The sequence below is a fragment of the Python bivittatus genome, unplaced genomic scaffold (genome assembly GCF_059951505.1).
Source record: "Python bivittatus isolate LINGU-HERP-01145 unplaced genomic scaffold, Pbiv_v1 ctg000030_np1212, whole genome shotgun sequence".
NCBI lineage: Eukaryota > Metazoa > Chordata > Lepidosauria > Squamata > Pythonidae > Python > Python bivittatus.
In genome coordinates, this window is record NW_028277031.1 from 2016143 (window position 1) to 2039132 (window position 22990).

The 22990-nt window shown below is 45.5% G+C and overlaps 1 protein-coding gene across 4 annotated transcripts in view; it reads right to left on the bottom strand.

The window, feature by feature from the left end:
• The window catches only part of TRAF7 (TNF receptor associated factor 7), a 38970-nt gene that overhangs the window by 2530 nt on the left and 13450 nt on the right, over nt 1-22990 (bottom strand). For all 4 annotated transcript variants that reach the window (XM_088152386.1, XM_088152364.1, XM_088152375.1 and 1 more), the window contains 13 exons: nt 15096-15129; nt 14094-14277; nt 12891-13025; nt 8587-8804; nt 7300-7373; nt 6142-6190; nt 4600-4727; nt 3072-3154; nt 2509-2548; nt 2233-2349; nt 1234-1356; nt 1012-1131; nt 671-802 (listed from right to left, as the gene is read on the bottom strand). In XM_088152386.1, coding sequence (XP_088008512.1) covers nt 671-802; nt 1012-1131; nt 1234-1356; nt 2233-2349; nt 2509-2548; nt 3072-3154; nt 4600-4727; nt 6142-6190; nt 7300-7373; nt 8587-8804; nt 12891-13025; nt 14094-14277; nt 15096-15129 — 1437 coding nt within the window. The remainder of the gene's footprint in view (nt 1-670; nt 803-1011; nt 1132-1233; nt 1357-2232; nt 2350-2508; nt 2549-3071; nt 3155-4599; nt 4728-6141; nt 6191-7299; nt 7374-8586; nt 8805-12890; nt 13026-14093; nt 14278-15095; nt 15130-22990) is intronic.

The window sequence follows — 22990 nt, forward strand, 5'->3', positions numbered from 1 at the left end:
CCTCCACTGGCCTTTCCCTCTCGCTCAGGGCTCTGCGCTCAGAGACGCTCGGGTGGGACTTTCGTCCCTCAGAGCAGTTCTCTCACGGTATGATCCAGGAGTGCACTACATGACCTCGAACGTTTCTTATGAAATTGTACTTGGGAATGTGTTACAAGGGGAAATCACTACAATACATTAGGGGGGAGAATAATCTTACTGTACATACATGTACACCCAAATAATTTAAATGAAATGAAGTCAATTTTAGTTTTTTTCTGGCTTGTCTCTATACAGTTATTCTCTTTCAAACTGTTTGAGGCCTAGCCTAACTTTGGGGAAACCAGTTTGAAACAGGGCTGTGGCTGGAAAGAGCTCTTCCTGTTCTCCTTCAATTTGCTCAGAAGGTTTTGGAGAAAGAAGGTTAGCAAGGACACACACGCAAGACCCTCAAGCAGCAGAGGCTGCTGCTGGAACGAGCCAGGCCGCTGAAGGACCTTAGCTGGAATGACCACACAGCTAGTCAGCAATCAGGAGCCCAGCTGCCTGCTATCTAAGAGTTTAACTTCATCAAATGGATAGATCTTTAAAGATCTGCTAACATTCCTACTATTGCCACCTCCCCTTTCTTGCACCTGGTCCTCCTCTGCACCCCTTGCCCTGAACCGACAACTTGCTGCGCCCCACGTACCCGCAATGACCGATCATACGAAGCGCTGAAGACTTTGGTTTGGTCCGGCGTAGAGATGACTGCCAGAGCGTACACGGTGCCCACGTGTCCCGTTAGAGTGCGAACCTGCTCTTTTGACTCAATATCCCACACCTGATTCAGAAGACAGCAAAGGCCAAGCATTACCTTCCAAATGCTCCTTCTGACTCCGGTGGCTCTAGCCACTCAGTCGACTTGCCAGATCCCAGAAAGAGATGACAGAAGGCTCCTGGGGAGGGCTGACAATGCGCCTCTGCCTCTCTGAAAACAGCACAGCCACCCCAGCCCCTTCCATCTGTGCCTTGGGCTCCAGTCATCCTTACGTGAATGAGATTTTCGTAAGTGCCGCAGACGATGTGATGGTTGGTGACCGCAATGGAATAGACGCTGCCCCCAGACGTCTGCAGGACATGTACACATTCCAGGTTCCGGATGTCCCAGATCTAGAGTAGAGGGAGAAAAGAGCTGACAGGATGTTCTTCCCAAGCTGCAAAGAGAAGGCCCTTGCGAGCCACCGCAGGCAGAGCTTCTGAGCACACACGAACCTTAATAGTTTGGTAGGAGCCACTGTACAGGTGATTCTGGGACGCCACAAGCGCACGGACCCAGTGATTGAGGCCTGTCAGCTCCTTTTTCAATTTCAGCTCAGTGCCTACAATGTCCCAAACCTGGTGGGCAGAAGGACAGCCAGAATCACATCTTCAGCAGAGACATGAGATCATCCAATCCAGCCCTCTGCTCAAAGGCAGGACCATCGACCAATTTACTATGCCTGCTGTATAGAAGGTATGGGCAAACTGAAGCACAGACCCTCAGAGGCTCCGGTTCTCTCAAGCGAGGAAGCCTGGAAAGATGAGCCATAGTTGTGCAGTGGTTAGAGCTCGTTTGTTTTTACGCATGTATACATTTCTATTCCATGCTTTCATCACTGACAACATCCCCAAAGAAGAACAAGCACTGTGGGTGGCGCCAAGCCAATCACCCTCTCAGAAGACTGTTGCAAGGATAAAGGTCTTTCCTTGCAGCTCCTGGAAGGAAAGGAATATATTAACGTAATAACTGCTTTCCTCATCTGGTGCTCTCCAGATGTGTCAAGAGTGCAACTCTTGGTGGCCATGCTGCCTGGGGAATTCTGGAGGACAGCAGGTTGGGAAAGGCTGCGTTATCGGACTGAGATATTCATTTCCTCCCAGGAGCTCAGAGGAAAGACCTTTAGCCTTACAACGATCTTGCGAGGGGTAATTATGAACAAGTAGGAGAAGAAACCGATTACTCAAGGAGGAGGGGGGCTTCAACAAGCTGAGGGACTGAATAATACAAAGTGAGCAGGAAATACAAGAAAAAGGGAAGAGGGGAAAAGCAAAGCCAGCTCTGTAAGGAAGTGGGTTGTCAAGGAAGGTCCTTAACGAACTGATCAACAGAGAGAAGGGAGCAAATCTGAATGGACAAATTCCTTAGGCCAGGAAAAGAAAGGATCTGGGATTGGGAGGAAAGGGCCAAAAAGGTTTCTGTCTTCCTCACTCCCCTGCATTAGAAAACTATACCTTAATGGCTTTCAATGAGCCGCTGAAGAGCATGTTGTGCGAGGAGACAAGAGTGCACACAGGGTTGTCATGCGCACGGATGGTGTTGACTTTCTGCAAAGTCTGAATATCCCAAACCTGTCAAAAGCCAAAGAGGATGTAGACAAGTGGTGCAGGCGTTGTGTCGCTTTGCTGCACTAGCGCAAGAGGATTATCGCCGACTCCCTTCTCTCCCCCTCCCGGGGGAAGCCAAGGCAGGTTCCCCCTGTCCCTGCCTTCCATAATCAAACCACTTACAATAATGGTGCAATCGGCAGAGCCGCTATACAGTTTGTTCCTGGGCAAAAGAAACAGAAGAAAAAGAAAATCAGAGAGCTATGAGACGTTTGGTTGGCAAGAATTCTTTTTTCCAAGATGGTGAAAAGGTAGGTAGGTAGACTTTCTCCAGAAAAATGCAGACTGCAACACCTGGTGTAAAAGTTAGCTACTAGAAGAGCTTCCATTATTTAACAAATGGCACGCGTCACCTGAAAAACCAGAATTATGCAAAGCGACACAATCCACACACGAGTTCACTTTGATTATAACTTACAAAAATCAGGTTTTCTGGTGCCCAGATTTAATTCCCATCGCCAAAAGGGAAATGGATTCATTTGAAAAAGAGGGCATTTTCCCCATTGTTCCCCATTACTGAAAACAAGGCTAGGGCTCACACAACTCCTTTGTCAAGTTTAAGCTGCCAGTCACTGATTTTATACAATACGAAATATACAAAAAAATAGCAGACCCTGCACATGAGGGAAAACTGCTGGGAAGGAAAAAAAACGCAACGGAAGGCAGGGAGGCTGGCGGTGACTCACCCCTGGATGCAGAGCGCCAGGACAATCCCATCATGACCTTCCAAGGTCTTTTGGCACTTGTAAGTGGTACAGGTATCCCACACCTAGCAGGAAATAAAAGGTCACATGACTGGACGCAAGGGCAACCAGAACCAGGGCAGGAAGTCGGACCGTGTTGCCAGAGCGGGGAAGGCAGGAAACAACTGGCCCATCACCTGTGCACCTGCCTTCCTATCTTTCCGGCTGAAGTCAATTCCTCCGGGAAAGGAAGCAAACAGACAGATTTTCCCCGAGAGCTGGACGCAAAGGAGTTCTCCTGGGGGCACGAAGGCCAGAGGGAGGCTAGAGCTGTGCCTGAGAGAGCAGCCTCCAGGCTTGCTTCTTTTTCTCCATGACTGAGAAAACTGGATGGCTACTGCCACACGTCCAAGCACCCATTTCGAAGCCCTTGGAGAGGAGGATAAAGCAGTGCTCAGCCTCCTGTCAAAGGGCGGGGGGTGAAAAGACACAGCGCTTTGCCTGCCATCGTGCCTTGTCAACAAACTGCTCCTCTGGGGAATTCCCAACTCCTCCCTCGCTGTCGTGCGCAGAGGCTGCCAAACACAAGCTGGGCTGGGTCTTTCAGCCCTAAATTCTATCAAGACATGAGATGAGAGGACAGCAGAAGCCCCGTGCATGGAGGATCCCCAAGGAGCTGATAAACAAGGGCTCCCGCATTGTTTGGGTTCCTGATTATTATACGTGCCACTTTAATTCTGAATGAAATGTTGATTTTAAAAAGCAGATGCTATCTAGGCAGCTAGCAAACACTACAGCAACTGAAGTTCAATGCAAATCTGAAAGGTTTACAAATTTTCCATTTGTTGCTTGGCGTTAGCTACTGGCTCTGAAATGCAAGTTAAGACAAACAGAAGCAGGCTGCTATGTCGGGGGGGGGGGGAGGGTAATTCTAATACAACCTGCAGTGCTCTTCCATGCAGGAATTAAAAAGGCCCTTCCTCTGACTCTTGCTCACTCACTCATTTGGTGAAGGTAACTACTATTGAAGGCCTGAAGGGAAGTCCTCTTATGTGACACTCTGCTCCTGACGATTCTTGGCAACAGTGGAAGTGGTTTGCCATTGCTTTTTTTCTGAGATTCTTTTCTTCAAGTCCCCAGTTTTGCCTATAGCCTTGGATTTCTGACTGGTCTCTCATCCAAGTACTAACCAAGCCGAACACTGCTTAGCTTTTTCAAGATCAGCCAGGGACATCTAAGTGCTGCAACAGTTAGGCTGCAGCCAGTCCCAAATGCTTAAATGCTTTTACCAAATGTGTATTCTCTTCCCTCATGATACCCAGGACTCCATACTTGTGGGACCAAACAGAAGGCTTCCCCCTCTCCATATGTGCTGTAGATGGGGAACACAAATCATTGTATGTGTATGTGCAATGCGGCCAGGAATCCTGGTTGAAAGCAAGAGGAAGTGCTTTTCCCAAGGCACTCTCAACTCTAGTATGATTGTCGAAGGATGTGCAACATGCAAGCATTAAAATAATAAGTTTCTTGCCTTGATAGTTTTGTCAGAAGAGCCACTGAAGAGAAGGTCACCGATGGAATAGACACAGAGGCACCAGACAGGGCCCTGGTGACCAACAAAAGTGCCTTTGCACTTGAAAATCTGCTGAGGGTCATAGGCTGCAAAGAAGGAGAAAAGAAGGTGTGTTAGTGCACAAGCAGCCACACCCCAAACCCTGGGTCTTGGAGAAGATGTGGACTCTGGTTTCTTGGGCAGACCACCCTGCAGTTGGGAGAGCAGCAGCCAAGAATGTGTGGATCAAAGCAAGTGCCCGTTCAGCTCAGCATCCTTTTCCCAAGAAAGTATCTGGGAAATGTGCAAGTGGTCCTCTCCAACTATTTAAACATGAGGCACTCAGCCGCTGAACAAAGATACTTCAGGTATCTACTAGTGCTTGTAACAGTCAGTGTCCAGTTAGATCTGGGACTCTCATCAGGACTGGCAGAAAAAAATTCAGCCAGAAAGCTGGAGACTCTGTGGCCAATCAGTGTTGATGAGACTTTAAAGCCCCACATGGCACGGGACCAGGTTGCTTGAGGAACGCCTCTACCCGTCCTACCAGGTCAAGCAGGAGGGCTATGCTGTGGGTCCCGTCTCCAAGGAGCTGCGTCTGGTGGGACCCAGGCAGTGTTCCTTTTCTGCTGTGGCCCCTGCCCTCTGGACAAGGGGAGGTTAGCCCTATTTCTGTTAGCCTGCTGGAAGGCCCTTAAAAGATGGTTTTTCACAAACCTTGGTGATGCCAGGGAGAGCCTGCAAGGCGGCTGTATGAGATTAAGTGATGTTTGTTCTCCTGCTTTCTTGGGTTTATGTGTTTATCTTTGTTTTCAGATTGTTGCGGAGTTTTTAACTGTTGCTGTACGCCGCCCAGAGCCACGTATTTATGAGATGGGTGGCGATATAAATATAGTAAACAAACAAACTGGGTGGCCCAGGGATCAAATTTGGGAGCCTTGCATTGTTTGAAAAGGAAGCAAGAGGAGGGCAGGCAGAGTAATCCAGACAAAAAAAGGAGGTTCCCAGGAGCCAGTGAAAATGGTAATTTAAAACAAAAGAATTGTGTGAAAAGGGCTTTTCAACTGCTTTGAATTTACTGCCAATCAGATTCAGCAGGTGATTCATACACACTACCAGCTAAAGAAAAGGCTATCAGAAACAAAAGTACAATCAAAATATCATTAAATAGAATAAAACAGGTCAATAGTGCACTCAGTAACATTCTCTGAATTAAATCTATTTTCCAGTCTTTTGGATAAAGAAAAAAACTGTAACACTGGAAAGCTTGCATATTCCTATTCCAGCCTAGGACGATCCAATGAAATTGTTTATTTTGCTTGCCTACATTTTGCAACAGAAAGTTGCTCTTACTGAAAGGAAAAAAAAAATCCAACTAGCTCTCAGAATATACACTCATTCTGAGATCAGAACTTCTGAGTCAGAGGTTAGGAGTTTTACATGATAAAGAAGAAAAGCTTCTCTAAACCCAGAGACCAAGAATATCAACTTCTGCTCAAGGAGAAAGAAAAGTATACTTACAGCCCAGAATCCCCATGTTCAGCCGGGCATTGATATGAGACAGTTCATCCTGGAGAGAGAAACGAGGCAGATTATAAAGGCAAAGCAGGCAAAATGCTAACTGTGACACTGATGCAAGACAGGAGCAGAAGTTAAGGAGGCTGTTCTCCGCTCTGCTGGACAGCAGGAAGAGGCGGGCTTGTGAGCCCCAAGCCACCATAACAGACTGAGAGGATGAAGGCCAATTCCCAGGAACGGCAGAGCAGGGCGCCAGCAGTAACTGGCAGGGGCACTGGCTTTGATCTCAAGCTGCTTTTGCAAGCCTTGGCTTCTTGAACCATGCTGTGTTCAGCTCCAAATCATGATTGTTTGAACTATAATTTGATGAACAAATCGGTAGTTGTATTCACACACCAACTGAAACTATGGTTTGTTTTAACTATGACTTATAAAGAAGCCAGAGGAAAGAATTCATGGCTTGTTCAGAGAATTCCACGTTTGTTTTATTTGCCATTTCTTCCCTCAAGATGTATTCATTTATTCATCCCTCTGTCCGTCCGTCCATCCATCCATCCACCCACCCATCCATCCGTATGTCACCTCAACTACTCTAGGCGGCTGAGATGCAGAACACCCAGGAGATTCACAATTGTAAAGTGAGCTTTCTGTTTCTTGTGAGCATTTTGTCTGTGTGCGCGCGTGTGTGAGTGGGGGGGATGTTATTCTGAAACAGAGGAGATTAATAATGCATTACCATTATGGGTTTCTTGATGCTTGGGCTCTGTTGGGATGTATTTTTGTGAGGCGGGAATTTTACAGATTTCTGAGGTCTTTCGTTGATGCTTGTGGATATGTATCTATAGAAAGGGCAGGAATCTGTATTTTGCCATTTTTAGTGAAATTTTTTTGGTGGATTGGGTATTAGGGATCGGTGAGGCTTTGTGTAAGGTGTGTTTTGTCTATGTGTTTTTCCCCTTAGGCTACATTAGTTTCCCTTGCGTGAAGAGGACATTTTCTTGTATATCTGCCGGCCAGTGTATGGAATGTGGAGGCGAGATTCCCATTTTTGCCACATGCTCATGAAGGAGGTGAACTAGCAAGAGCCAAGCTCCCAACATACGGAGGAGACTCATTTCCAGGGCCAATCTACACTAGCCCTGGGGAGGAAATACCACTCACATTGAGCATGGAGGCATCCCGCCGGAACTCCATCAGATCTTCACTCAGCTTGCTCTGGTTCTCATCCAGTACATCTGCACAATGACAGTTAGGAAAATGGGACATACTGTACAATTTCTGGTTGCACATGCAAGTAAATAATAAAACCAGTGATGTGTTCCTCTTTTCAAGCCTTAAACCCAAACTAATCCCAATCTATTTTAGTCTCCTGCTCCAGAAATATTATGCTGGAAGTTGCTGCAGTGCAAACAGCTAATAGATTTCTTTATGCAAAAGAATCTTTTTCTGCCACAATTTGGTGATTTATTATTTGCTTATGGCACTTGGACTAACTGCCCAACAATGCAGTTTCGCTTCCTAGAGAGCCTCAGGCAAGCCCCTGCTCTCTGAGCTTCAGTGTCATTTTAAGCAAGTACAAGAACATCTAAACTAAGCCACCATGCAGAGATACTGTAAGGACTGCTGAGAAAATGCTGCGCCCCGATGGAGTTCTGAGCCCTCCATCTCAATTCACCTCCAAGTAAGCCTGGCCCTCCGCCTGTTCTGCCTCTGCAATAGTGAACTCCTCCCACCTGCAAGCAGCATCACGGGTGCTCTTGCCAAAGCAACTCTAGTCTTGGATGGGTCAAAAAACTCAACATTCCTCCTGAAAAGGTATCCGACCAAAAGGTCTGGCTAAGATGACCAGCAAGAGAATACACATTCGCCTTTGCTGGCTATTCTGAAATCTCCTGTTAAGTATTTATTTTGTTTACTCATTCAATTTTGATTTAGAATATGGGTGAACAATTTTGAGTTCCTGGAGTTGTGCCAGATTTTCTTTTTCACGTGGGCAGGACTAGCTGGGATTTTTTTAAAAAAGCAAAACACTTTTTCTCCAAAACAACAAGTCAGAGGAAAATGAATTGCTCCAAGACAGACAGACAGACAGACAGACAGACATTTAGGTGCCTGTGAATCAGTCTTTGATCCTGGCGACTGCCTGGATGAGTCCCTGCAGTTTTCTTGGTCACACTTTTGGAAATGGTTTGCCCTGGCCTTCTTTCTAGGGCTGAGAGAGGGGGACTGGCCCAAGGTCACCCAGCTGGGTTTGTGCCTAAAGCAGGACTAGAATTCCTGGTCTCCTGGTTTCTAGCCTGATGCCTTAAGCATGACACCAAACCAGCTCTCAAGATATTATAGAAGTATATCAGGAGAATGAGAAAGCAACTCTGGAAGATGGTGGGGGTTATACATGGGCCACCCAGAAATAGAAGGCAGGGCTACCTGCTTTCTGTGGAGACTCACCAAACTTCAGTTCCAAATTCTTCTCCAGCTGGTCTATCTTCTCTGAAAGCTTGCCCAGCATGGAGCGCAGGAAGGCAATCTCCTGGTCCTTCTGAGCCATTGCCACTTGCATCTCGTGGAAGCGGTCATCTGTTTGCTGGAGGAACTCCTTCAGGCCCTCAAATTTGCACATTTCCAGGTGAGTCTCATATGTATCCTGGTTTCCTATGAATGTACACCTAGTGGACAGGAAGGGAGTTATTCAACAAAGGTTCTTCTTCAAGTATTGCTGTGCTCCAAGACAATCCTAGAGTAAGCTTAATTTGTCCTACTGCATTAGAGAATGCTTTTTCAGGCCAAGGTTCGCCCTTGGCCTCTGAGCAACTCAGCCCCACATTCAACAACTAGCTGACAGCAGAAACTTCACAGATAAAACGGGGATTATTTGGCCATGTTGTAAGTCTGATGCTTCAAGCTGCAAAATTAGAATGGACAGAGAAACACTGGTCTTGTACATATTGCAATTATACAAATTTCCTGAGTGGCCTAAGATGTCAGTGACCTGCATCGTGCCACCTTCTCATGTGCCCCAACTGCACCTGTTCTATGAAGAGGCACCTGCTTTCTGTTTTTTGCCTTGTTAAATTACAGCTGGTATAATAAATCACAATCACTTGTCATTCCTCGAGGTTCTGCTGTTTCATTGAAATTTCTTAAAACTGTTATTTCTCAGCTGGCATTTTTTGCTGTCAAAAATTAGGGTTCATTGAATCCAAGCCCCCGCTTGGTGCAGAATTTGCTAAAACATTTCGGACATAAGATTTCCAAGCCTGTCTGAAGACCTCCAATAAAAGTAAGACTTCATTAGGCATTGCTTGACAGCTCTGTCAGCGAAATCCTTTCCTGTGTCCCAGTGCCAAGCCAGGTCTCCCCCGGCCAACGCTTGTGCCTCATTTTCCCCCTCCTGATGCAGGACTTCACATTTCTCCCAGTTAAATTTCATTCTGCTTGCTGTGGACCACCGCCGAAGCTTGCCTGGATCTTTTTGAATCTCGTTCTTCTCTAAAGGGTCAGCCATTCCTCCTAGTTTTGCGTCATCTTGAAATCTGGTAATCTTCCCCTCCACCCTTTCACCCAGGCCCTCAGTAAAAACGTTGAACCGCGCTGGGTGCAGGGTGGAGTTCTGCAGTGCTCCACTAGGCCCTTCCTTCCTAGCTGACGTGGAGCCACTTATGAGGACTGCATGGGTGCAGCCATTCAGCCAGCTGTGAATCCATCTGACAGCTGCACCATCTAGCCCATATTTTACCACGTTATGAATGAGGACATCACGAGAGGTTTGTTCAGTGCTTTGCTGAGGTCAAGGTACACTACTGTCCAAAGCATTCCCCCCATCTATTAAGCAGTAACAGTATCAAAAAAGGAGATAGGCTAGTCTGATACGATTTGTTTGTGACAAGCCCTGCTGCATTCCTAAGTGCTCATACATATGCCATACAATCATCTGCTCAAGGTCCTTGCACAGTATAAATGTCGTGTGAACATGTCTGTCGTTTCCTTTTTTGAAGACAGAGACAACATTTGTTCTCATCTTCTGGGACCTTGTCAGTACTTCAGAATTTCCTAAGGATTACAGTTCTGTGATCACCATTGCTACTTCCTTCAGTACCCTACAATGGAAGCCACTGGTGTTGGAGATTTGACCTTAAATTTGCCTTACATTTGTCACTAGCTTTAAATGTGCTAAGTGGTCTTTGATTCTCTCCATATATATATATGCACCATTAGAGGAAGGAGGGAGCTGCAGCTCAGTATGTGTGTGTGTGTGTGTATACACACACACACACACACACACACACACACACACACACTGAGCTGCAGCTCCCTCCTTCCTCTAATGGTGCAACAATGGCCTGCTAGGGTTTTTTTTTCCTTCTGAGAGGACAGACCTAAAATCCGAATTAAGGTGTGGTGCCTTCTTGCCATCATCCCTTACCATTCCCACTCCTTTCTCCTTGTAACAGTCCTTGGCCTCTTTGCCTTTCCTTAACCACCCCCACCCCACCCCCCAAAAGAGGCCTTTTTGTTGTTTTGGGTATTTCTCACAAGCCTCGGCTCATTCCATGCTTCAGTATTTCTGGTACAATCCTTACAGTTTCCAGCAAATGTTTTGTATCTTTCTTTGGGTATATGCTCCTCTGTGCAGTTCCTACACATCCTTTTTTCTTTTCACCTTTTAGAAGCTCTGTGTGTAACCACTCTGCTTTCTAATGTCTCCCAAGGATAACATAGTCACTTTCGTCCAAGGTTCTAAGTCATCTTCATTTCCTCAACCACCTTCTCTGCTGATAAAGATTAGGTCCAGGACAGCGGGTCTCTTGTTTGTTCTCCACTTTCTGACAAACAAAGTTGTCAGCAAATTGGATAGGAATTCATTGGCTCTCTAACTTTTGACAGGGTGAGATTTCCAGCAGATGTCAGAATTGTTGAAAACTCTGTCACTTTGATCATCTGACATAAAAATCCTCATGCATATTTTTTTCCAGTCCAGGCAACCTATAGTAACAATGATATCACTTTAGTTTCTATTTTTATTTCCACCCAGAATCTTTCAACAGGATTTCCATTATACAATTGTGAATTTGTGCACAAGCATGTGTTTTCTTTATCTACAGCACAACATCCTCTCCCCTTCCACTGACTTTATTCCTTCTGAGTTAAGTTGTATCTTTCTAGGGCTATGTTCCATTGTAGGTCACCCCACCACGTTTCAGTGATGCCCATTAACACCCTATTTGTCCTTCCTTGTTAGGATTTCAAATTCTCTGTTTGTTTCATGAGAATGCTCTGTGATTGGTGTAAAATATTTTTGAGACTGTGAGTGGTATTTCCTCTTGATTTCATCTTTGTAGATTCCTGCCAATCTCTAAGTCCTGCCTCCATCCTGGTGCTTTTCCTCTTTGTCTCTGCACTGTTGCTGATGTGATTAGCAATGTGCTTGCCAACAATATCCTTCCTAGTCTTTGTGAGATATAGCCCATCTTGCCTGGAGTCTTTCAGACTGGTAATGCAGTGAAGGAACCCAAACCCTCCTCACCGTCTCCATTTACATAGGTAGTGGTTCACTTCCAGGATCTCATTCTCTCTTCTTAAGTATGCTTGTCAACTAGAAGGACTGATAAAACACTCTTCTGATGGTCTCAGTTCTTTCAGCTTCCTGTTCAGGGCCTCACAGTCCCTGGAGGCCTTCAAGGTCCTCCTGGCAGTGTTGTTCATTCCCACATGAATCAGTAGGAAGGGATCATTACTGATGGCTTTGAAAAGTCTCAGCAGCCTGTCTGTTGCATACTGGATATGGGCATCTGAAAGTCAACAACTTCCTGTGGCATTGTCTCAGGCCTACGCACTGTGTCCTAACTTCCTCTCAGCAGAGTATCATACATGCCTCTTCTTTCTAAAAGTGATTCTTGGGCTTCATTGACCTATGATGGCTTGAGTGATTTCTGCTCTGTTCCATGAAATTGGAGTTGGCGAGTCAGGTACCAATAGATGTCTCATGGAATGAGATATACCTGTTGAGAAGCAATGTCAACCCTAAGGGTGTCTGGATCCTCTTGGTTCTCTGGGTCATGTGCTTCCATTTGTCTTCTTCTACTGTTCTCTGGCATTCATATCCCTCTCCTTCCCTCTGTTTTCTCCTGAGGGATATGAATGCCAGAGAATGGAACAAAGTTTATTTGTTCTATCCAAGAACTTCTCATCTCTGATGTGCTGCAGTGCTGAGCTTCTCTCAAGCCCCCTTTCCCTCTCTTCCGATTAGGACACAAGCTTGCACATCCATCAGGTGCAGTTTGGGCTCTCTTTAGACAGGAGGACATTTTTTGCAGATCACCACAGAACTTCCTTGACTGACCATGTTGCTTGGAGCCTCCCCCACACACTCCCCTTGCCAAACTTTCAAGCTAAAATCATTCAATGAGCTTGGCCTCTTAGGAGCTGGCTTCCTTATATGTCCCCCCGACACGGCTTGTCTTTTCATTGACTGCAGCTCCTGAACTGCATACATTTAGAGATACAATGGAAGAACATTAAATAAATAAGTATTTCCCATATTACAATTATTACAATTGCAACAAAACTGGCTTCTGATTTGAGGGAGTGAGGGGTACTCAGGACGAAATATTGCAGAACGCACCAGAGCCAAGCATAATGGGGACCCGGCACTGGGTCACGGGGACAAGGCTTGGGGAATGACTCTTGGGATGGGCAGAGAAGAATTCATTCTAGGGCAAGACTCTCTTAGGGGGGTCTCGATACCTGCTTACCCGTATTTGGAATGAGGGCACTTGATGTGCTCACACTCCTTGAGATGTGCCTCCAGGTTCATCTTGAGCAACGGAGGGCAACTGGGATTGTTGGGGCAGCGCACTGGCCGGTAGTCACAGCTGCCTTCATGGTCCCTAGACATAAAAGAGGGGAATGCCAGAAAATGAGTACCACACACAGACAAACCTCCCCCCTCACTGGGTTACTATTCTTTGGCAAAGGGACCAGATGCATTTCTAGAGTGGCATCAGGGAAATCCTCTGGGCATCTCCCTCTTTTGGCAACTTGAGGGCAGCTTGCCACTTCCACACAGTTGCCATAAAGCAGAGTACCAACATTTGGGTTGGTGGGTATACTGGGATTTTGAGAACACCATAAGACGCTCTCACAAAATGAATGTCTTCATAGGCAGGATGAAACACTAAAGCCACGCTTTTACTGAAATGAAAACTGATGAGATGATTCTTCCCACCCATCTCTCTATTCTTCCATGACGCTGGGCTGTAACCATTCAGTTTTTGTGGTCTTATGAGCTGTGGCTACGGAAATGGAGTTGTGGCCAAGCTAGACATACAATCTGAACCAGAAAGGTTTAATTAATTCACTAAAGTATTCATAGCAGCTTTGCCAGCTCTGGAACAAAGGGGACTGAGATATGTACATTGCAACATCAACCTTTTGTTTCATCCTATGCTAAAAGCCGATTCAGCCTCTACTGCAGCAGAGGACAGACCATGGACAGACTCCATTTGTGACCCTCCCCAGCTACTTGAGATTTAGCCATCGAGAGGCAGTAGCAAAATGGCTGAATTTCAGTTACACTTTTTCAGCCTGTTTTTCAATTATTTAGGGTAGTTTTAAGGAAAAGGAGCAGTTTGGGAGGCCTCTTCCTCCCATCTCCACCCTTGAAAGCCACCCAAAGGGCTAAAAGGTTCGGCCGTTCCTCTTCCACCTCCCCCACCCCCAGCTTGGATTTCTTGGGAAAAAAGTGCTCCCTTTGCCCGCAGCAGTATTGCCAGGGGTCTCCTCCCAAATCTCTCCACAGAGTAGTCCATCCTCTATTACACTGTCAAAAATATGGGAGGGGGGCAAGGGAAAGGAAAATGCCACCCTGCTGAGAATCCCAGCCACAATTTCAAGCCTAGAAGCAGCCATGCCAACTCAAACCAGCAATCACGGGAAGAGGCTTCGCACCTACTTACTTCCTGGCACTCAGTTTAATGGTGAAGGGGCACCCATGGGGGTCCACCTCAAAGGCTGAAGGTTTGCCACTCACGGTGGACCGGCAGCCGTACTTGCAGTGAATGAAGAGCTCCCCAATTTGTTCAGCCACTGCAATGTTGTTGACCACCACCGTCAGTTTGGCATTGTCCACTGGGCACTTCTCTGCAAGGAGAAGGATGACTTAATTCAGACATCACCCCAAGCTGTGATCAATTATGGTTTAGAATGTAGTATGAAGCCTGAATTGACAAACTCCAGGGGAAGATGATAGTGTTGAGCACAAAGAAAAGGAATGCAATCAAGAGGCCACTTTTAAACTCAGTTCAAGGCATAATTCGAATCCATTTTCTAAGTAAAGCTGTTGTCCAATTAAACATAACTAACTCCACTGAATGCATGAATTTGTAAACTCATCGATTTATTGGCATACATTTCATTAATTAAATAATTCACATATCTTCATGTGTATTAATCTTAGGTCATTCCCCAAGATCACCTATCTCTTTGTGCTTCTCCCAGCTGAGTTTTTTGCAATCCCTTGGACTACCTTTCAACCATGATTTCAGACAGGAAAGACGCAAACATTGTAGTGCAGACATTAAAACAGGTTTACTGAAAAAAGGGAAAGTCTCCTCAAAAATATCAGAAAACTGGAAAATCCAAATCCCATCTACTTGCATCATTGCCCTGGCCACTGCGACTCCTCTAGAGTTGTATAGCCCTCAGCCACCAGAGTTGACTACCTTGTCCTTACTGGTCACCCAAAACAAGTATCTGGAGCTACATCTGGCAAAAGTAGGTGGCAGAATGAAATCTCTCAGAGGCCATAAAAAGTGCAAGAGTCCATTCAACAGGGAAATCCCAGGTGCCATTTTTTAAATTTGTATTTGACAGAGAAGTAAAAGATAAGCAGAAAAAGATGCTTGCGTGTACCAACAATAATCTCAAACACAATGCTCAAAATAATCTTAAGTACCTACCAGAGGTTAAGGCACATCTCCTGCAAAATGTGTGCTGTGAAGAAAAGAGAATGCAAAACTGTAAGAAATGGGGTTTGTATCAGATCAAACCTGTTCCCTGCACAAAGGGGGAGCCCCAATGGGTGGCTCTGAGCTTCTGCCACCCAGAGACCCACCCCTTTTAATCCACTGTTCTCCTGGAGCTACACATGGCGGACTGGTTCATTTTCTCCAGATCTCTGTGGACAGACATGGAGCCTGTATTTCAACCTCCATGTATCCAAACAAACTCTAAAAAACCAAAACAGAGATGAATTGCATCATTCTTCCTCACCTGCAATGTAGCAAAGGTTCAAAAACAAATTCATTAACTGGAAAGAAAAGAAATCTGACAAAACCAGAACTTGAAAAATTATCCATTTATCAGATGGCTGCATTCTTTGACTATGAAAGGTAACAAATTTCTCCTCCTATCACCATTAAATCTCTTCTTCCAGACAGATGCCATTCATGTCAGTCTTACTGAAAGCTTCATTTCATTCAGGAATTTGGGTTTTCGTTTAGTTTTTAGAACTCCACTTAAAGTTTTGCACCTTGAGTATGTTAACTTATAGCATCTGAACCATCAGTCTTTTTATTTAAAACTCTTGCAGAGCAATGAAGGATAGAAAAGGTTAAAACTCAACAGTGGAGGAAGATGGATCTGAACATTCAATATTAAGAACTATGGGATTTATCCATCACTAGGTAACCTTGCACTTTTGTTCCCGGCTGCCCTTTAAACTCTTCCAAACTGTCAGGTGAGGCCCGGAGTCTTACTTTGTACAAGGTTGCGCAGTGAAGAGCAACTGCCTTTATCTGCAGAAGTGTAAGTGGGGAAAAGTATTAACTGGGAAAAGTATTAACTGGCTGGGAGAAGGGCCTGACTGGGAAACAAAGCAGCACTGAGTCAGAAAATATTTTATTGGGCTGGCCTAGTGAAGCTCAGATTTACTAAGTGACTTAGTGCAACTTGCTGCCCCGCTATGAGGAACAGAGTAGGGAGTCGCAACACATTGAGGAACAGAGAAGGAGGGAACAAGTCAGACAAAAAAGCTGTGTTATGACTTTTTGTGCCTGTCCCAAGATTTTTACCAAATTACAGTGTTCTGTTCTGTTTCAGTTGCACTTCTACGGATCATCTGTGACTATGTTTTTGTTACCAGGAACCCCAGAAAAGCAACAGGAGAGTTTTGTCTCCTACTCTGGAAAGAGGAAAGGATGATGGCCACGAAGACCGAAACTCAGGATTCCAGAGGGCTTTCTGGATCAGCCGCTCAACTTTTGGGAGCCTGAGGAAGAGGCAATTTGCAAATGGCTGAAGTGACCAGCTGGCTGGAAAATCAAGTAAGAAAGAACCGTTTCTCTGTACTGTGCTTCCTACTGAAGTGATTACTTTCAAAAACACACAATGATTTAATGATGTTAGAGGCTACGGATACCACTGAGCTCTTAAAGTGATACTATTTGGGGCTTTTTCTTTCCAATTAACTTGGCAATCTTTCCCACATCACTAATGGGGTTTCAGGTTCACAATATCTGTCTTTCAGGCTTTGTTTTAATTACAAGGAAGTGCTTCTGCAGCAGTCAAGGCAAACAGGACACTTTCTCTAGAGGGACTACAACGGAAGGAGTGAACCCTGGGCAGCCACACAGAACCTTTGGGAAGGAGAGACCAGACCTCCATTTTCCTTCCCCTACCCTTCCTAGATTCTCCAGGATACACTGAGCACAGCCAGCCAGCCCACCTCCTCCTGGCTGCCAAACGGACTCGGCTACCAGTGTTTTGCTCAACGCTGGCCTTACCTTTACTGGGGAGAGGAGAAGGAGGGGGCTCTGCAGCTCCCTTTCCTGCTCTACCCATCAGGAAAGCGCTCTTACCAGAGAGGCCAAAACAGTCCACAGCTGAGCAGAAAGAAAGCCAGGCCCTGCTCCCAATTTCCATTCCTACATTCCCCAAAACATAAGTCAGAGCAGCTGGCTGGAATCATCCTGAGGAAACTGCACAACAAAAATGGATTTCTGCCTGGTTGAACTTGTGGCTCCATCCACGTGCCATTCTTAACCCTAGTTTAGGAAAACACAATGGCCAGTGTTTGCATAGTATGCCATGCCCAAACCAACCCCTCCCCTCCTCTCATGACATGATGTTAATGGCTTGGTTCCCACAACACACTGAACCTTGAACAACCATGTCAGCCTAGTCCAGCATGTTGTGTGAGCCCAGCCCTGTTTTCAACAATAACATATGAATGGATCTCTAGTAGCACGGGCTTCCCTGACTTGGACTCCTTTTCTACCTGTGGACTTCAACACCTCAGCCAGCAGAACCATTACTGGGAGTTGATGTCCACACATCTGGATGGCTTCCAGGTTGCAGAAGACTGTTTTAGGGACCGACTAAATTGCTTTCCGCAGAGTCAGTGCAATGAGCTTGCCAGAATTGGGTACTGCAATTGTTGCATTTCTGATCAGGGGCAAAGAAAGGCCTTTTCCAGCCCTGCTATTAGAGAGCGCAGCTATCTTCCATGGACAAAGCATGTGCTTCACCATTCACACTGTCCTGGCCAATGCCAATGTTAGATTGCTCCTGTGGAAAATGCCCAGACAAGCTCCTCATAAAGGCATTCTGAACAGTCATCTTTGCAGCAAAGGTGTCATAAGCCACATCTAACTCTGAGCAAGTGAACAGGGAGAGAAACAGACTTTCCATTGGAGTTCAGCAAGGGAGTTCTTTTCAATTTTTCCATCTAAGTGAACAGTGTGTGTATGCGGCTAATCTGAGAGCTTTGGAAGGTCAAGTAGAAATAAAAGCAGTCTAGTGATGGACCCTTAAGGAACTAAAGTAAAGAGAAACAGACAAGAACAGGCATGACCTGTAATTCTTGTGGCATGTTTTATCTTCCTCCCTAAGAAAAACTTGGTGTGTATTTGCTACAAGTACAAGCTTGTGCAACCCATGAAGAAAAAGTCAAAGGACTGGAGCAGTGAATGGCCACACTTCAGTTGATGAGAGAGAATACAAACCTATCAGATTAAAAACAGGAAGGTCTACAAGAGAAATTGATACAACTCTCCAGAAGGAAGAGGGTCAAAAGAAAAGAAAGTCCGGTGGACAAGAACAGATATCCAAGAGTCATAGATTATATTGTGCTTCACTGGAACTCAGTAGTAGTTTTCAGACCCCCCAAAAAGAAACAAGCTTAAGCCTTCAGGTAAGAAAAGGAGACATTGTAGAGAGTGGTACACAACGTGGAACTCTGAAGGGCAGAGGGGATACAAGTAAGCCCTGCAAGAAAAGGAAGACAAGTTTGTGCTGGTGGGTGATTTGTTGCTACAAGAAACTGAAACAACCATGTACCAGCTAAACTCATTAGCTTGTGAAGGAGAGAGCAGTATCCTCAGAGGCTCATAGATGTAGGAAGGAAGCTCCAGACTCCGGGGGCCTCAGCTGGTTCTCCCATATGTCCTACCGGTTGACAGGAAAAGAAAACAAATATATTGCATATGAAAGACCAGCTCTGAGACCTGGATATTTTCTGTCAACACCAGCTTTGCAAATGGTGTTGACAGAAAATATCCAGGTCTCAGAGGGGTCCATGGATTGACTTCACAAGGACTGGTTAAAATGTGTTTGGCCAAACCATGGTGAGCATGAACACAAAGGGCTTTAAAGAGAATCCTGTGGGAGATGGAGTTGGAAATTCTGAAACAAGAACCTCAGACAGACTTTTGCATTGTAAAAGGATATGGACGTACTGCTGTAATGACATCTTTTAAACCTTTCAATAAAAAACCAGGAAAAATATTGACTCTTAAAGTTCATACTAATGTTCAGAATATAGAAAATAAACAAGATAAGGTTGAACTCATGAAAAAAAGCAAATAAAATTCAGTAGGTGTAACAGCGGGATGACTTCCTTGACTGGAATACAGCAATGAAAGGATGTACATAATGAACAGAAGCAACTGAAAGGAAGGAGGAACGACAATTGTACCTACTGTTCAGAAAACCAAGTGAATTAAGATGGTGATGCAGTAGAGGGTGTGTAGGTTAAAAAAGCAGAGGAGCAAATAAAAGCAACACCATCGTTTGTCTTAAGCATCACTTGCCTAACCAAGGAGAAGACGCAGATGCTGTGCTTTCCAACAGCAAACTGCAGGTCTTTCAAAGATGCATGAATTTCCTTCATTCTTTTTATATGGCTGCCCATCTCAAAAAAGTGACTCTGAGTGGCTAACCACAATAAAAAAAAAAAAACCAAGCAAAAACTAAAAAATACAAAATAAATAATCAGCAGCCAAGATTTAAAAAAAAAATCAATACAAATACAATACAGATATTTCAATAAACTAATTCACAGGGTCCAACAGACATTCCGACCCCCAAGCCCATGAGCACAGCGATGGGTTCAGGGCCTTGTGAAAGGCTAACAGGGTCAGGGAGAGTCCGAGCAGGTGCGGCAACAGAAAAGGCTTCTTTCCTGGGTCCCGCCAGGTAGTACCCTTTAATTGAAAGGGCCTGTAACATACCTACTATCCTGCCAGATTGATGGGATGGGATAAACATGATCATGGACAGCACAATCAGACTCTCTTATTACAGGCAATCTCAATAGAAGCAGCCTTAGCCGTCTTGGGGAGTTGATGCCTGGTCTGGTCTACCTGCTGGGGCTGGCACTCGCTAGGGGTGAGCTGAAGCCTGTTCTGCCCCGTCCAACCCCCATAGCCTCCAGACATCAGGACAGAACTCCATGGCATCACTTGGTTGGCGCACGGTAAGGATATACGGCTGGATATCATTGTCATCTTGACGATACCTCACCCTGTGCTGTCGGATGAACTTGCCTAGCGACTTCCCATAGATGCTAAACGGGAGTGGGGAGCCTGTCGAATCCCACCACACCCTGCAAAGCAAGTGCTGTGGGCAAACCTCCTTCCCCATCAGCACTGGGAGAACCACTCCCAGAGGAAGGAAGAGAACCAGCACAACATAGTTGCACGATCCCAACCCCCACAACTGATCTGGAAGGATACCACGATTGAGAGTATTGAAAGCCAGACCCTTATGGACCTTTTGCGGGAAAACAGGAAAAAAAAAGAAGTTACGATACATGGATTTGATGATTAGTAAAATTCATAGATTATAGAAAAATGGATGTTAGGTTGAAATCTTAGAGTGAAAGTTTAATCTACTTTACTTATATCTGCTTTAAAAGAAGTGGGAAGTCATTTTTTTAAAATTTCTGCTTTCTTTTTCTGCATTTCTTTCTTTCTTTCTTTCTCTTTCTTTCTTTCTTTCTTTCTTTCTATTCTCTTTCTTATTAGTTGTTAGTTTTTATCTGCTTTTTAAAATTTAATACAGTCATAAAGAAAAAGAAAATATTGAAAGCCACTGAGAGATCGAGGAGAGCAAGAATGGATGCACCACTTCCACCCTGCTCTTGGCAAAGGTCATTTACAAGTACAATCGATGACGTTTTGGTCCCACGCTTGTCTGAAACCCAGCTGGAAGGGGTCCAGATAATCCACCTCATCCAGAGTTCTTTGGAGCTCTGTGCAGCCACCTGCTCAATCCCCTTCTCTAAAAAGTGAAGGTTGGAGACTGGATGAAAATTGTCCCATGTGGTTGGGTCCAGCGAAGACTTCTTGAGGAAGGGGGCATATCACTTCCCCGTCTCCAGGAAGAATTGACCACCACCACAACCCAACTACACGTCACCCCCTGGGAAGCCTCAGCCAGCCAAGAGGGACATGGGTCTATAATGCAAGTGGTCAAGCTAACAATCCTAAGAACCTTGTATAATACAGTCAAACTCTTCCCAAGTAACCAAGCTAGACTGAGCTTCAGTCACCTGCACAGGACCTGCCTCAAGCCCAGAATCCAACATGAGTGAATCCAAGCAACTTTATCTGACAGGAGCTGACATATTCCTCACAGCGTCCCTGCAGTAAACCTCCAGATCAGTCCTCCCCAGGAGGGCCCAGGTTATCTTGAACAGGGTCCCTGGGTGAATAAATACCGGCATTTTGCCACCCTTAGCGCCACAAGGTAGAACCTAATAGAGGTTCTAGCTCATGCTCAGTTGGGTTCGCTTCTCATTGTCTTCCAGTGTTGCTCTAGGTGCCTCATCTCCTTCAATTGCTCAGTAAGTAATGGAGAGTTTTGGGATCTGTGGGAAAAGAGAAGCCGCATTTGTTGTTCAGTCGTTAAGTCGTGTCCGACTCTTCGTGACCCCATGAACCATATCACGCCAGGCCTTCCTGTCCTTCACTGCCTTCCTGAGTTTGCTCAGTTTCATGCTCATTGCTTCAGTGATGCTATCTAACCATCTCATCCTCTGCTGTCCTCTTCTCCTTTTGCCTTCAATCTTTCCCAGCATCAGGGTCTTTTCCAAAGAGTCCTCTCTTCGCATTAGGTGACCAAAGTATCTGAGCTTGAGCTTCATTATCAATCCTTCCAATAAGCAATCAGGGTTGATTTCCTTTAAGACTGATGAGAAGCCGCACGGGCACAATCTAATCCATAGCCGCTGCTGCCCTCTCATTCCAGGCAATGAACAAGGCCTAAATCAGACCATGCATCAGGCCTTCAGGGACAAGCCAAGCTCCCTCTGGAACCCTACTGGGTTCATCAGTCACCTGAGCTGGACTGACTGAGTAGATCCAGGCTCCCTGCAGTGGGGAGAAGGAGCGGAGAACTCCAGGGCCAGCAGAGAGTGATTTGACCATGACAAAGGAATGACAGCAGTCTCCCCCAACTTCAGATCTCATTGCCACTGCTCCAACAAGAAAACTAGATGTAGCATATGACCACTGTCATGTGTTGGGCCCACAGTGACGTGGGTCAGGCCCAAGGCTGTCATGGTGGCCATGAACTCCCAAGCCACCTCTGACTCCACCCCCAAGGAAGACAGGCTGAAGTCCCCAAGGATCATGAGTCTAAATAAATAAATACAAGAAATGTATTTATTTATTATAACATGTGTATAGTACTGATTCTGTTTATACTTGTACAGATTTACAGAAAATCCCACAATAAAAACACCCCAATTCTATGACATGTTTTACAACAATAATGCCCCTCTTGATATCTGCCTTAGTGATGCTGGCTGCCAAATTCTGTTTTGATTCCCTTCTAAAGGCCATCAGGGAAGATGACGAGAGTGAGGTGTACTCCGAGAAATGCTGTTTCCTTACTTCCATGCCCCAAATCTCACAGGTTAGAGAGGACCTCAACACTCCTACTCAGGAAGCACACACTGGAAGGGTTGCCAGTACTTGGAGTAGGTAGTCATGCTAGTACCCAAGTGCCAAGCCATATCGGGCTTCACAGGTTCAGCTGTAGTGATGGGGACTTTAAATACACTGACATCTGTCAGGAGACCAGCTCTGCCAAGCATGGACTGTTCTAGGAAATCCCTGACTAGTACTGCTGACAACTTTCTCTGGAAGAGGGCAGAGGAAGGCATAGAAGACTCAGCCATGCCTAACATTATAGTAATCAATGGGGAGGATTTAATCAAAAAAATGAAAGTAGTAGGCAGATTGTGGGAAAGGGACATTTGCTGACATTCTTGAGTTTAAGGGAAACTAAAGCTGAGCATCGTCAAACATGCGTCTTAGATTTCAAAAACTGGATTTTAAGAAACTCAGAGGATGGCAGGAGAAGCCAATGGATAAAGAAGCTCCAGATGGGTTGGAGATTCCAACAAAGGAGATGTTGAAAGCACAACTGCAAAGAATCCACTGAGGAAAAAAGGGGAGCCAAAGAAAAGGCAGGGCTTTTTTGCCTTTATCTCCTCCAGGGGATGGAAAGGAAAGGACTGACATCTGAGACTGAGAGAAAGGAGGGGCGGGGTGCAAGAATCCAGGGA